This window comes from Semicossyphus pulcher, unplaced genomic scaffold, assembly GCF_022749685.1.
Source record: "Semicossyphus pulcher isolate SPU_LCO1_2020_fin unplaced genomic scaffold, fSemPul1.0.p SCAF_14, whole genome shotgun sequence".
Classification (NCBI taxonomy): Eukaryota; Metazoa; Chordata; class Actinopteri; order Labriformes; family Labridae; genus Semicossyphus; species Semicossyphus pulcher.
In genome coordinates, this window is record NW_027211648.1 from 22362665 (window position 1) to 22377615 (window position 14951).

At 40.1% G+C, this 14951-nt stretch overlaps 1 protein-coding gene across 1 annotated transcript in view; it reads right to left on the bottom strand.

The window, feature by feature from the left end:
- Positions 1-10545: 10545 nt before the first annotated feature.
- lingo2b (leucine rich repeat and Ig domain containing 2b) overlaps positions 10546-14951 on the bottom strand; it is a 35349-nt gene continuing 30943 nt past the window's right edge. The window contains exon 2 of the mRNA XM_069662456.1: positions 10546-13916. Within this exon, the coding sequence (XP_069518557.1) occupies positions 12008-13873 (1866 nt within the window). The 5' untranslated portion in view covers positions 13874-13916 and the 3' untranslated portion in view covers positions 10546-12007. The remainder of the gene's footprint in view (positions 13917-14951) is intronic.

The window sequence follows — 14951 nt, forward strand, 5'->3', positions numbered from 1 at the left end:
AAGGTAAGAATGTTCATTTTAAAACCTTGATGAAGACAGTAATGACACTTAATAGTATCTTGATAAGTCATTTCAAATGGATTAGCATTATGTTTGGCACTGAAAATAGCTCATGAATTGCTAATTTAATTGGGATTTAACTCAATTTCATTTGGATTTTCAAGTACAAAGAGCTAAATTGGATAACTGAGCCATCATCTGTACTAAAAACTCTGAGGTTATGGAGTCTGTGGCTGTGTCTCTGTATCTCTGGTTCACTTCATTAGTGTCAGTGTTTTTGCTCAGGGAGACGGGATTGAGAGGAGTGACAGCACAGCATCTCTTTTCATCTGACATTAGACAGACAGTCGGGCTCCTGTTTCCGCCAAGGCCGGCAGCTTGATGCCCACCGCCAACATCCATTAGGATCGGTTTAACATCAGTCCTTTACCCGCTAACCCACATGGCCACGAGAAATAGGGCAAAACTGCCCTCAGAGCAGCCTCCAGGGTCTTCATGAATCCTAGCCTCCCTCATTCTGCCACGATACCCTACTCTCTTTGTAAAAAAAACCCTGAGTACATGCTGTGAAGGTCACAATGACATATAACATCAGACAACAGGATACACTGACATCCTTACACGCGGTAAGTACATCATAAAGATACAAAGTCTGTCACTCTCATGATCATGCTCAGTAAAAACTGATCCTGCCAATTCCAATAACTCCTCAGTTTTTAAAAAGGGCAAAGTATGGACAGGCTTCAAGGCAGTAATAAGCCCTATCCCTTTGTATAGTTTCAAAGCAGGCTCCAGTTTTAAAACAAGGCACAACAACAACGATCTGTGTTGCCATTCAAAAGAGGGAACTTCAAAGAACCTAATTTTCTCTTGCCCAGCTGCACTGTGGCTCACTGCCACAGACCAATCATTATAATGAGAGAAAAAAAGTACTTTGGTATAGACAGCTAAGCAGACCAACACTGCAAGCTGATGTAAAACATGTCTCAATTACTGTCTCAACAACTGATCATGAGATGCTAGTAAGATCAGAACAGAGGGTTTAATAGTGTATGTACCCGCTGTCTGAGCAACATTAGAAGATCTTAAGGGGTGCATATGGGTCAAACATTATGCAAAATCAAAACTGGATTATAATGCAGAGCACAAGAAACCTTTATTTTATAAATCATTTTTAATTTCCCATGTTTGCCAAATTTAAGCATTATAAGGAACAAATGTATTTAATATCATTTATTGTTTTATCACATTTACATTAAGAAAATTGCATTAAAATTGTAAACTTACAAACTAGAAAAGGAAAACTTTTCTGAAGGTGATTTATGTAGGCTCACCGCTGAAAAATGTGTTGCCTCAGTATCAATTACATAAGGCATAATGAGTTTCTCTGTAGAGCTTAAATTTTGCCTTCGTCAGGAATATAGTAAGTGTATCCAATAATATACTATTACTGTGAAATGTTTCCTCTATACCCGCACACAAGGTGGAGCCATCAATTGTATATGAAACACAGCTTTTGACTAAGCAGGTTTATGTGCATGTCGGTACATTGTGTATGTACCTTAGGAATTTCTTTCCCTTTTTCTTCTAGTGTCATTGTTGTCAAAGGGTATCTGGGCTGAAGAGAAAGGGGCCCAGAGTCTCTCTCTCCTTTTATATGTTTCCAGACGCTGTTGGCTTGCTAAGGGTGGGGGAGCAATAATTCATCATGGGGGAAAGATCTTATTAATAGTTGCTCACCTTGAATTATTGGGTAAGGTTTCAGTGAGGATTTCCTTGTCAGGTTTCCCTCACCCCCTGCAGTGGTGTAGTGCACTCAGGGTTGGGCCCAGAGGGGTATATAAAGCCATTCAGCCATTGACTTTGGGAGAGTCCTTGCCTGTAGCAGATGAGGTTGTGTTATTTCAGTTATTTATACAGCTTGTTTGATCATTGTAAATTCTCCTGGGACATTTGTTTCTGTCATCTTTGCCTTTTGGTTTATTATTTGGTTTGGTCTTTATTGGCGTATTTCTGCATCTGATTCTTCAAATCAAAATATTTTAGCTTGTCTCCAGTCCTAGACAACCACACTAATTCTGTATTTCTTACCAGTAATACTTCAATAACATGTTCCTTTCATAATATTTAAAACAGATTTTGATTGGTTAGGATGACGAGCCAGGTCAACAATGTATGTCTGACCTTCTTTGTTCTCACTTCAATTAATCAATTCAAAATGCATCATTCATTCAAACATTGTCTTTGGCTTCCTTAATACTACACACATGTCTTTCATTTGATCTAAGAGGCTACTATGTCTTTTAATATGCAACATGTTTGCAGTATTGCGAGCACAGCTCTTTTAAACCCAAGGGCACCAGTTATTGTCCAGTCCAGACCCACTGTCTTTGTTTGTGTTGGGATTTCATGCCTCACATGTGCTCATCATGCTTTATTTGTCATGGTGTAAGCTTTGAGCCCTTTGAACACCTGCCTCTGTGCAATCCTTGTGCAGTGATTTATATAATATGTTTATGCTGGTGTTTTTTTGGTCACTCACACATGCAAATATGCATTTGTATGCTAAGTGACTCTCTGTGGTTGTCATTTGCTTATTCTATTGCACTGGATGTGATGAGTAGTGATGAAAGGCTATGCACGTATTCTTTTCAGCTGATTTTGAAGCTGCCTTCTCTGGCAATGAATCCCCAACTCTACAAGTACTCAGTATAAAACTTGAAATGAATAAAGATGCAAATTCAGTATACTAAAATCTAAATTGGACACATCTTATCTTTACAGAATTCCAGCAACTGCTGCTACAGTAGTTAAGTGTACTGTATAAGCATAATTTAACACTTCTTACCAGGACACACAGAGCTCTTCTAGTTTTCCCAGTCAGTCCCCTCTCTGCTTGTGAATGTATTCTAACAGAACTTGCCACATCCCTCCTGCAATATATGGTCTCTGCTGGCAGCATGTTGTTTTCTAAGGGTATTGCTTTGTCCCTCTCAGGTTTTCTTGGGTCAGGACCAAAGCTTCCACAATCCCTTTGAACTTGTTTTTCAATTCCCTATGTCTAAGTGCCAGTGGCACTCGGTGGGGCTGCCTTAGTCAGAAGTCAGACCTGAGCAGTGAGGCACAGAGTTCACTCAATATTCTGTCGAACTTTTTGTACCTTTTTTCATTATTTATAAAGTTTTTTATTGCTGTTCACAATACTGTGTAGTCCTATATAACATCACACCTTATCATAGGAGTTGCAGCTCACCGTCAGCTCACCATCTACACATTATGTGCTAATGTTATACTGATCTGCAGTGCCAATGCACAGAAATGAAAGCCTTTTTTAAATGAGATTCTCCTGTTAAATTCACCTATTAACCCTAAATATGATCTATCACTAACATTAACCCGATACTTTAGTTGACTAACCTTTACAAATGTCTATGAATTGCAATGTGAAGGTACTGTTGAATGCAATAATTTAAAAGCTGTTGCTGCACAGGATCAAACCGCCAACCTTCCAATTTGAAAACAATCCGCTTTGTCTATGTTCAGTAAATATGTCTTTGACATATTTGTCAATATTTGATGTGTTAATATGTCAATAACACATCATCTTCATAATGATAATAATGTCATTGATAATAATTTTGGGGTTTGCAGAATCTTGACGTATCCATGCTCTGTTAGGGAAAAGACTGTTTCATTGATGTTACTGGATTTTATATAATACATAATTATCTGTTATATTTAAATTACGAACGCGTCAACCTGAAACATTGATATTTACAAATCCTCCTGACTAACAATCTGATTTATTTGCTGTGATTTGTCGAAGTTTATTTATGCCCTGTTGATCTTATTACCATTGTGCCTTCAGACATTGTTAGGTGTCAACCGCAGTCTTCTGCTGATTGAAATTCCTCTAGACATCCTTCCTATACTGCCAAGACATTACGGGACTCCCAGCCGTTTCCAAACAGTGACAGTCTTTGGAGGGAAGCCAAGTGGAGACAGCCGTCCGGGTTTCCAGTGCGTCTTTTATCCTGGATCAACAATCAAACAGACAACATGAAACAGTAGCAGCGCCCGTACTTCCTCTGCTTATTGCTGCCTTTTTGGGCGAAAGCTGACATAGCTATAATGATTATTCAGGCTGCTTCTCTCTCCAGACGTGCTTGAAGTGACATTTTTCTGTCTGCAGGCTCAGACAACTCATCTGGCAGCACCTGCTGAGACAGTGATGTATATATATTTAGGAGCAGGTGATCCTTGTCACCCTGACACACTGCAGCTTTTTAGCTCATCCTATAATTTAAAGATAAGTCATAATTTTTAAAGTCATCATCATAAGTTATCATATTTCATCCGTATGTTTCCTGACAGAAGAGAAGTTTAATCACTCAAACTAGCTGTGATGCATAATTACCAGTGTGCGTGCTGTGTTGTAATAAGCTGAGAGCTTATTTCTATCTCAAAGCTTGACTCACCTAACAGCGCTGCATATACTTGATTCTGACTTTAGGTGTTTCAGGGCTTAAAGGTAAAAAATGTAAACTCTCATCAGCATTTATCTCATGGGTTCATCTCCTCCACTTATGCCTTTCATTCTGTTGGTAATTGCATTTACCCCCTCAGGTCCCTGTCATTCATTCTGTCTAATTAGCTCTCCTGACCCTGTAAGCATGGCTGCAACCTCTTCATCCCGTAAAGGCCCTGACTTCTGCCTCATCATTTTTACTGCTGGCTAACATTCGACTCCTGCGCTAATCCGAGAGTGGATTTTTGGGCAAACATGTGGTAATTGTTCTTGTGTTAAATAGCAAAAATATGTATTGTAGGTGTTTAAGCAAGTAGGTCCGATCTTTTTGTTTTATTAGACTTGTTACACTTGCTCGGTGTTAAACTAACTGCCATTGGCCAGCCCCAAAAAATGGACCATATTAATTGGTGTTTCACTGAAAAGTCATGAGAAGCAGTGTGTCCTATGAGATCGAATTTCAGTTGAACAATGGGTCTATTTAAAGCTGACTGTGAGGCTTGTTGTACAGAGAATAAATGTTTGAATTAATCAGCGCCTAGCTTTGCTTTTCTTTCTCAGTGATTTAGTATCTGCAGGAGGAAACGGGGCAGGGAGTCATAACTCACAAATTAATTTCTTTATAATCATTCATCTCACTTGCTGGGCGACTACAGTGAAACAACAAATTAACATGCACTGATAAGAGACACCCATATGTAAAAGGCATGTTTCTCTCCATCCTTCATCCTTCAAAATAAACTTATAGCTCTGGGGATTTTTTAAGCGCAATACCGCAGTGCTGCTGAGTACAAGGCAGCTCCAACACTTAGCTGCCTACAGGGTTAGTGTTCACATGGGTTGCAAGTTAAGCCCAGAGGACATCTCTAATATGATTGTAATTCTCCATGGCCTCAGCAAAAATCATACTGCATGCCTCCAGGAACCTAGCTGTAATTTTTCATACACACGTAACACTGTGTAGGGAGGGCGTTTTCATAAGCTCCCAGCCACGGCTAATACAACTCAAGGGAGAAGTCTGTAAAATGACGTCACACTGAACCTTTTCTACCCTCAGAGGTTCGTATGTATCAATTCAATCCACACCCGTGGGGTTGACTACTGATGCAATGTGATGTGCTTCTTTTCTGTTATTGCTCTCATTTTTCACACTGCGCCTCTCACTGACACTTGCCACAAGCTGTGTTTTAATGGGGCAGTTCCACTGAGATGAGATGAGTGGTGCTCAATTTTGACCAGAGCAGGGTTAAATGGGGAGCTGATGGTAAGAGCAATTTCACATTTCCCTGACAATGAAAATTCAATTCACTGCTGTGCAGCATAAAGTATAACTATACATTTCCATGGCAGACCTGCACTTAATTCAGGAAGTATTTTCATCCACCTGTTTCTATGCACATTTTCAATTTTCATCCCTCAAGTGATGAAGAGTAGCTTATTAATTTTGTTGTATGGCTGTGATGTGGTTTATAAAACAGAAATAAATCTAAAACAGGATAGTGAGATAATTCTGAACAGCATCACATGTGCGGATGTTTACAGAATAACAATAAATTTAAAAAATGTGCATTAATGTGTGTCTGAACAAAAAGAGCAAACATTTAAATTGACCTGTTTTGCAGCGGAAACTGAAAATTCTTTAAAAAACTAACTACTGATTTACAGGCATCTCTTTCATAGTGTAAATATGGAAAAAAGTATTTTTGGATCTGGAGTGAATCACTTGACAGAAACTGTAGTTGCATGGTTTGGCCATTATGTCAAATCAGCTTCAAAGCCCAGTGCACTGGGAGCTTGATTATCATACAACTAATACCTGTACAGTCTGTACATAGGTTGTTTTGGGCAAACAAACATGGACTTCAAAAACAGACCAGCGGTCAAATATGTTTGGATTTAGGGGCACTGGTTTAATTCAGTTGGTAAAGCAGGCGCCCCATGTATAGAGGCTACAGTACTTAATGCACTGATTGCAAGTTCGACTCCCGGTCTGCCGATAATTTGGATGTCTTTCCCCACTCTCTACTCCCCCCACTTACTGTCTCTCGTCAGCTGTAAAAAAGGCAAAAGCCAAAAAAAAAAGTTTGGATTCAGAAAGGCCAAAATTAACTTAATGTTCTGTTTTGCACTCTCAAAATGTCAGTAACCAATGCCAGTTACAACATCTGCATAAAGTTAGCTCATATTAGCTAAAACTAGCCACCAAGGTACCGGTCATACCAGTAGTAGCTGTAGTGCCAAAATCGCTCCTAAACACTCTCTGTGTTTAATAGTCTACTTAAACAACATTTAAATAATCTTTGTGACAGTTTTCATCGGCTTCACTAATCAGAATCTAGCTTTCTGTTCTTATTTACTGCTGCAGAGATATATCATAGGGTGCTTCCATTTTGAACACAGAGAAAGATGCCAAACTTCAACATTAGGGGCTCTAAACGCAATCAAAAATCTTGGGCTCCATCTGTTTTTTACACCACAGTGTATGAATACTTCTGGTCTGACTCTGCACCATTTTTAAAATATGTTTCTGAGTCAGTGAATTAAGTTTCAAAATGCTTTTGCCTGTTTAGTTGTATGTGAACTGGATACAAGTCAATTACTGGAGTTTTATCTCTAGTTCTTTTTAGACATGATGAGAAGAATGATTAATTTAATCCACTGTATCCGTAGTAAGAAGAGAAGTTACTTACTGTAGAGAGCCTGTACTCATTGGTGGTTGATGGTCTGAGGAGAATTAGTTCAACAACGTGGCTGTCAGCCTCTATTACAACGTTACAACAGCAGCAACATCAAAACCCAACAGGCAATAACATTAAGCTTTACGGCTGCTTCCTGAGGGCCTTTGGAGATACCTTTGTGGGAAGAACCTTCCATCTCTGCAGGCCAGCTCGGTTAGCAACTGACCTTTCATTATTGTCTGTACATTATAAGTGAGTCCCTGGGCACGGGGAAGAGCGACTGCTCCAAACTCCAATATTTTTTATTGATTCATGTTACTGTGAGGCATGAATCAAACAGCACAGAAGTCTGGAGCAACCAGACAGTGAAATGTAGCCGACATAATGATTGGTAACGCAACTAAGGGAGGGGCACACTGGAAAAAGGTTAGTATTTTATCAAGTTTGGTCACAACAAATGATTATTTTAAATCTAAAAATAATTTATAACACACTGAATGAATCTGCCCCATCAGGACTATGGTACAATTTGATGACAGTGAATCATGACTGGTAACTGTTAAACATAACTACAAACTTTTGCATAAAATATGTGTTCTTGTAGAACCACATTGTTCATAGTAAGAAGCTGATTGAAACAAAATGTTTGCAGGACTTTAAAATAATATGAATTTACTTCCCCCAAGAAACCCTTAAATAACCCTCCAAATAAAGATATCCTCTTATTTGTATTGTTAAAGCACTCTCTATTTGTGGTGGCTCTGGCACATCTGACAAGAACCTAAAGACAGCATGTAATTTATTTCATCAGCTCAGTTTTTGGAGGTAGAATGTAGAGAATTAAAGTTTGTTCTGGAAGAAAGCTGATCTCTTGAGAAATTATGAACTTTTAACCCCTCTTGCAAAACTGCGGCACGGGACAAATTCTTTTCATTTCACTCACTGACCCACAGGTCAAAGATCTCTTGCTGAGATGGCTAGTCAGCACTGGAAACCTGGAGCTTTGGTCTGAAGAAGCTGCTCTTTAACAACCAAGCTAAACTCCCACTGATGCAACACTCAGGCGCACAGTCTCTTTTACTTTGATTTATGCTCTTTGATGAGGCTGCAAGGCAGTGACAGCTTCTTTATAAAGATCCTTTATGATGTGTGAAATTATTAATTTAGGGGTGCATGGCCCTGAGTGTGAACATCTCTGCTTGAGGGCCATCAAACACTCTAAGTGTTTTAATTCACTTAAAATTTTGCCACCCTATGTTTACTGTCATAAATGATAGTACAGGTTTTAATCACAGCTATCTCACAAAGCTAATTACATGGTGTTCCTTCACCACATCTCTGACTGAGCAGGGGGATCTTTTACATTCGAACATAAACTGTTAACAGCTCTAGAGAGCATGAGTCATTTAACAACTGATTCGGAAATCCTCCATCTATGAGAGATATCATGTGAGGAAACAAGACAGTAATAGAATCATAACATTTCCTCTCCATTGTTTACAGCACTCTCTTGGTAAAAGGGAAACTGCAACGAAAATAATAAAAGCCTAGTGGAGGGACTTTGATCTTGTCTTCATAGCACCATGGCAGGAGCCTGAATATTTCCAATGAGCTTTCACAAACAAAAGGCAGACACTCTTTTTACTGTTAGCATGAAGCGCTGTCGGGAAAAGACGCTTTCTGATTGAGCAGGATGCCAAATTAGCATTGTCTTTGTATCTGATTGTCACTTGCGGCTGTGAAGAAGGCAACTGCTGAGAACAAGTTTTCATGATGATGCATTTGGCCTGGATGTGATTATGCTGATGTTACTGCAGGTAAGTCATGCTGGTTTGCACATTAAATAGGTGTCAGGTCACATAAAGTGGTATGTTTTGCTTCCTTACAGGCTATTTAGGCTATGTGCAAGCTGTCGCTCAAAGTGCCCCAATTCTGATGTTTTCCTTCATGTGCCCCAGTTCTGATGTTTTCTGATTAGTGTGAACAGCAAAAAGCTGCACAGAGTCGCAGTTTTCCAATTCCCATCTGGATCACATGGATGAGTGGCGCACAATCAGATCCCTGGCTGTGCAACCTCTAGCAGCTCGAATATGAATACACAATCCAGGGTTTCTCAGCACTGCCATGGATGTCTTACTGTGAAAAGATGAACTAATCAAGTCCTGGCTTGAACACTTGGGGGAAACAGACAGACAATCTATTAGAAAAGACATCATGTCTGTGTCTATGTGAGACTTGCACAACGGTGACTTGCGCTAGCATGCTAACATGCTCAAAATCACAATCTATATGCTGATGTGCAATGCTTACCATTTCCAATTTATGTAGCTTGTTATCATGGTAATTATTGCTTATTAAAGCTTAACACAATGTACAGCTGCAGGGTGATGGAAAATGATTTTGTTTTGCAGGTATATAGGCTTTAAAAATTCAAATTATAAACCTTCAAAGAAACAGTGTTCTAGATATAGTGGCATTTACCCAGTAAGAATTTTTTTGTTCTAAGATTCTAAGAATGTTACGTGCAATGTTTTTAATAGTAGGAGAATGTTCTCTGAAAACATTTTCAGAGAGTTGCAGTAAGAACGTTCAAACCACATTTCAGGAATGTTTTATAAATCACGTTCTGATAGTTCAGGCCATACTAACATCCTGAAACGATCCTCAGAACGCAGTAAGCATGTTCTACCTTTATTTGTATGTAACACTGAGCAAATGTTTTATATTAGGCATTCTGATATCCTAGCCCTCAATAACATCCTCAAAAAGGTCAATATACACCAATGAAAACATAATATGGATATACTTTTTTAATTGTGCTAATAGCGCCTCAATCTTGCACACTTTTAGTCAAGGGGCACCATAGTTGTTTCCATTCATTGTGAGAGAAATTTCATTATAATACATCTAAACGCTATTAAGCCATTTCACGAAAACAATTTTAAATGCCAAACATATGATGGTTAGCCAAAGTCATTAGGATTTCCTCATTGGACATCAGTGTCATCAACAAAGGTGTTGATCAAATGACAGAACAACTGACATTGCCACCTCTCCAGCCATATTGATGGTTATGTATCATAATCTATTATTATTATTTATGATGATTATTACTATTATAACTAGACAACTTTTGGACAGGAGATTCAGACAAAAATGTTTTTTCTCATGACGATACAATACTCTGTGACAGAGAATTATCTTGGGTTACAGGAACATATTTAATTATTATGAGTGATATTATAATGTAGACAACAGAACTAAAAGTAGGACATGAAAAGCAAATATGTCAATATCAATCTAAGTTCAATCCCCAAAATGTAAACTGCTTACTTCGAATTAAGGGTATGATTAAGATTTATTTCCTTTTGAAAATATACCCATAAATTTGTCATATGAAAACAATTGTACAACCTTAAACATTTTATCACAACAGGATCACACAAGTTTACACCCACATCCCTGCATTACAAAGAATTGCCCTTAATTGTTTAACACTTTTTTTCTAAACATTTAAAACATTTTCAACAAAAAAAACAAAAAACAATACAAGATTCCACTACAACTTTCAACTTGCCATCTATTAAATACCCGGTGCCCAAGGGAAGAATACGAACACGCCAGCTTTGAAGTGGTGCCATCAAAGAAAAATGAGAGAGGGGGAAAATTCAACCCATAAATCTGTGAAGCTCAACTTTGTCTCGTCCCAAAGAGGGCACAGGCCAGTAAATCTTTGCCATTGTCTCTAGCCACCAACTCTTTCATCATATCAAGGGATTTGTCTAGCAGCAAAATCTGCCCATGATTTATTGTGTTATAAAATGGGTTCAACATGCTATTTCTATAGCTAACAGCTTTTCCAGAGTAATAACACAACTGACAACTGCTTTTTCAGGAAAGTGTCTAGTGTTGCTGGAAACTGAGCTCTTTGGTAAAGGAAAGCTCAAAATTCACATTGTAACCACTCAGTGTGTTTTAATTTTTTCTTAAGTTTAGAAAAATCCCCATCTAATGTTGGAGTTATTCCAAGGGGATAATGACCTATTTCAAAATGTACGCAGCATTTTTCTTGAATTTAATCATTGTGATTTTGCATACAAACACATAGAATCCTCTGTTTTTCTCAACAGTGACAATACTGTTGTTACAACGACAGAACAAAGGCCTGAAAAAATGCTTTGGACCCTTTCATTCATTTTAATTGTTCCATCCAACAAGAAAGGCAATGCGTGCACATGCACAAAGAAATGCACAAATGCAACATGCACACACTGATGCACTCTCTCTCTCTCTCTCTCACACACACACACACATACGCACGCACAAATGAACACACACCTTTCATACTGCAGCTAATATGGGTATTAGACGATTTAGTCCTGACATGTTGCAGCGATGATAGCTCTACTGCCACGCAAAGATGTCCCCTGTCACTCCCAGCAGCTCCCTCCTTCACCTTGATGTTACGGTGAGTCGACGACATCATTACTCATCACATCACCACTGAAACACATGCCTAGTGTAGCACTATATCACTCCCATATTGATATGTTGGTTATAGTATTATATTCAATTTACTGTATGAGAACATTATTTCATATAAACACGTCCACGTTTTCATATATCACTTGTATATTCACATGCCCACTTTATCACTAGATCACTGTCATATTGACACCCACTATATTATTACACCACTTTCGTTTGTCACAAATCCACTGTCATAGAAAATAAACATGTTTTCAGCTGATATGTGGACATTTTGTTGTTGACTTGCTATCATATGTTTCAGTCATTTTTTTCAAATCATTTTCATGTTGACTCGTCGTGGGCCACTTGATTCAGACACCTCTGCTGCTGCCCCGTTGGATTTGCGAGGGACATACTCAATATCAAAGTTGCTCTTATGGCGTCCTTTCCCTCGACTCCAGGCAAATAGAAGCAGGAAACAGAAGATGACCACACCTAGGAAGGATAGGCAGCCCATAGCTGTAGATATAATGATAGTCTTAATGTCTATAGGGACTGTCATGTTGTACAATACTGTCCCATTCCCCCATGTGCTGTTAGAGTCTGTCAGATAGTTTGAGCTCCTGTTGCTATAGTGAGATCTGTCCCCAATGCCCAGGCTCTTCACAGCTAAAGATGCTGACAGGCTAGCGTTGCCAGCAGGGTTACTGGCAATACACAAATACACCCCACTGTCATGCAGCTCTGCTGTCTTGATCTCTAGGGTACCATCTGATTGGACTTCCACCCTACCACTGCTCTTGGCTGTGATGTAGCGTCTGTGAGGTGTAATCCAGACCACTGAGGGCCTCGGTGCTCCCTCCGCCATGCAGCTCAGCCGGGCAGGTTGACCCTCATCAGCCATCAGCAGTTGGGTTGTGTTGGGTCCAAGCCGTGGTTTGGTGCAGGTCATGTAACGGGAGACTAGGGGCTCCTTCAGGTCACGGAGAGCTTTCCCCAGGAGGTGCTCAGGGGCGCTGCACTCAGGCTGGATATCCAGAATCTGCAGAGAGGGGGGCTTGTGGCTATTGAGCAACCAAAGTAATCTGCAGTCACACACTAATGGGTTTCCACCTAGACAGAGCCTCTGAAGGCTGTCTGGTGAGGCAAACACTCCCCTCTCCAGAGAGTCCAGGTGGTTCTGTGACACATCCAGTAGTTGCAAAGATTTGAGGCCCACAAATGCAAAAGGCTCAATAGAAATCAGATGAGCCCCTTGGAGCCGGAGCTCCACTAGGTGTGGGAGTTGACCCAGCTCTCCCTGATGGATATGCTGGATGTGGCAGTAGGACAAGTTGAGATGTGTGAGGTAGGGCAGGTTGTGCAGCGCTGCGCCAGGGAAGGCAGACAGGTTAGTGTTGGTTATGAACAAGGTTGTGAGGTTTAGGCCGTGCAGAGAGAGGGGAGGCAGTGTGTCCAGCCAAGGCCAGTAATTAATTTCCAGTCGGCGGAGACGCGATAACCTCTTAAAGGAGAAGGGCTTTAAAAAACCAATGCTCAGGTAGCGCAAATGTAGTTCAAGCAGACTGTGGAGATGTCCCAGAGCATCAGTGGGAACTACAGTCAGATTAGAACGTTCCAGGGTCAGACTTTGGAGTCCAAGTAATCCTGTAAAGGCCCGCTGAGAGATGAATACTAACTCATTGTCACCAACCTCTAGGGACGTCAACCTGCGCAGATCTTGGAAGGCATGATCCAAGAGAACCACCAGTCGGTTGTGGCTGAGATCAAGGCGTGAGAGGTTAGTCAGGCCTGACAGCACGCCAGCAGGAACCAGCTGAAGCAAGTTACTGCGAAAGTTGAGCGAGCGGAGAGCAAGCTGAGAACGAAATGAGCCAGGCTCTACCACACTAATGAGGTTGTCACTAAGGTCCAGGTCTTCCAGCTGCAGGAATGAAGAGAAGTTGTCTGGCGTGATGATGCGTAACTTGTTCTTACTGAGGTCCAGGCTGCGTGTCTCAATGGGGATTCCTTCAGGGATGGTGGGCAGGCGCTTGCGATGGCAACTAACAGACTTGCTTTGGGCAGAGCACTCACATCGGGCGGGGCAGCTCTGGGCCAGGCTGGCCAGGAGAAGCAAGGCCCCACCCAGGAAGAGGTGGCAGTGGTGCAGGGCTGGGTGTCGCATGTCTCTTTTACCCACGTTGCCCTCTGTCATGGCACAGCTTCTTGTCCATACAGAGCACCATCACGAACAATCCCTGGAAGACACAATACGTGAAGAAGAAATGTGTCAGAATACTCCATACTCAACAATAGTCACAGTTTTCTTCTGCTTGCCACTTGCCTTTTTACATTTTCAACCTTTTACACTGTATTTCCCCTTTAACTGCTATGTCTTTCCTCTTTTAATGACTTGTCCGTTTTCTTGGCAAGGTGAATATTACCAGGAATTAAACTCACAGCAGGGCAAGACACAGCAAGAGAAATATCATCTACAGAAAAATGTGAACGTTCATCACTGTGGTAGCACAAAAGGTTGCAGGCTAACTGGGGATGTTTCATGAGGATGGAGGCTGTTTCAGCCCGATGGCGAGAAATTACCCTTCTAAGACTGCAGTGAGGATAAAAGCCCATGTGGATTCGTTGTTGCCGCATGTGTGTGACTTTGTACTTTGCATCAGCGATAATGGTGTTTATATGTCTATGTCTGGTAGTTTCTATGAGTGAATCCACAGAGTACTACTGAGCCATCAGTGTCATGTTTGAACATATGGGATTTTTTATATGGAGAATGCATATACATCATCATATTTTTTTAAAGAAAGCAATGAGCACAAGAACTGTGAAAAATAAAAGATGCATACATTTACATGAAGAGATGGTGCATGATGATATTTGTTCTTGAAATGATCAGGCTTTTTCTTTTTTTTCAAAACAATCATTTTCATTTCAGGATAAAACTATTTGATAGTTAACATTTGCATATTACTTGAACTCTGCTCGCAAACACCGCCTTAGTTCATGATGATAAAAAGCACATTAGCACAGCAACACATGTCCTACCTAACAGCATAACTGCACTTTACAATATTACATTATTTTCTGAGGTTGGAAGGTATTGTTGAATCTGAGCAAATTGTTGTTAAAATTCTTAATTCTCTAATTAATTTGTCAGTGTTATTTTGTTTACTGTTTTCACATTTTATTCATTTACTCATTCATTTACTAGTTAAATGAGTTAGCCACTGTAATATAGAGTTCAGTTGTTAAACATAATGTTCTCTGGAAGCTAT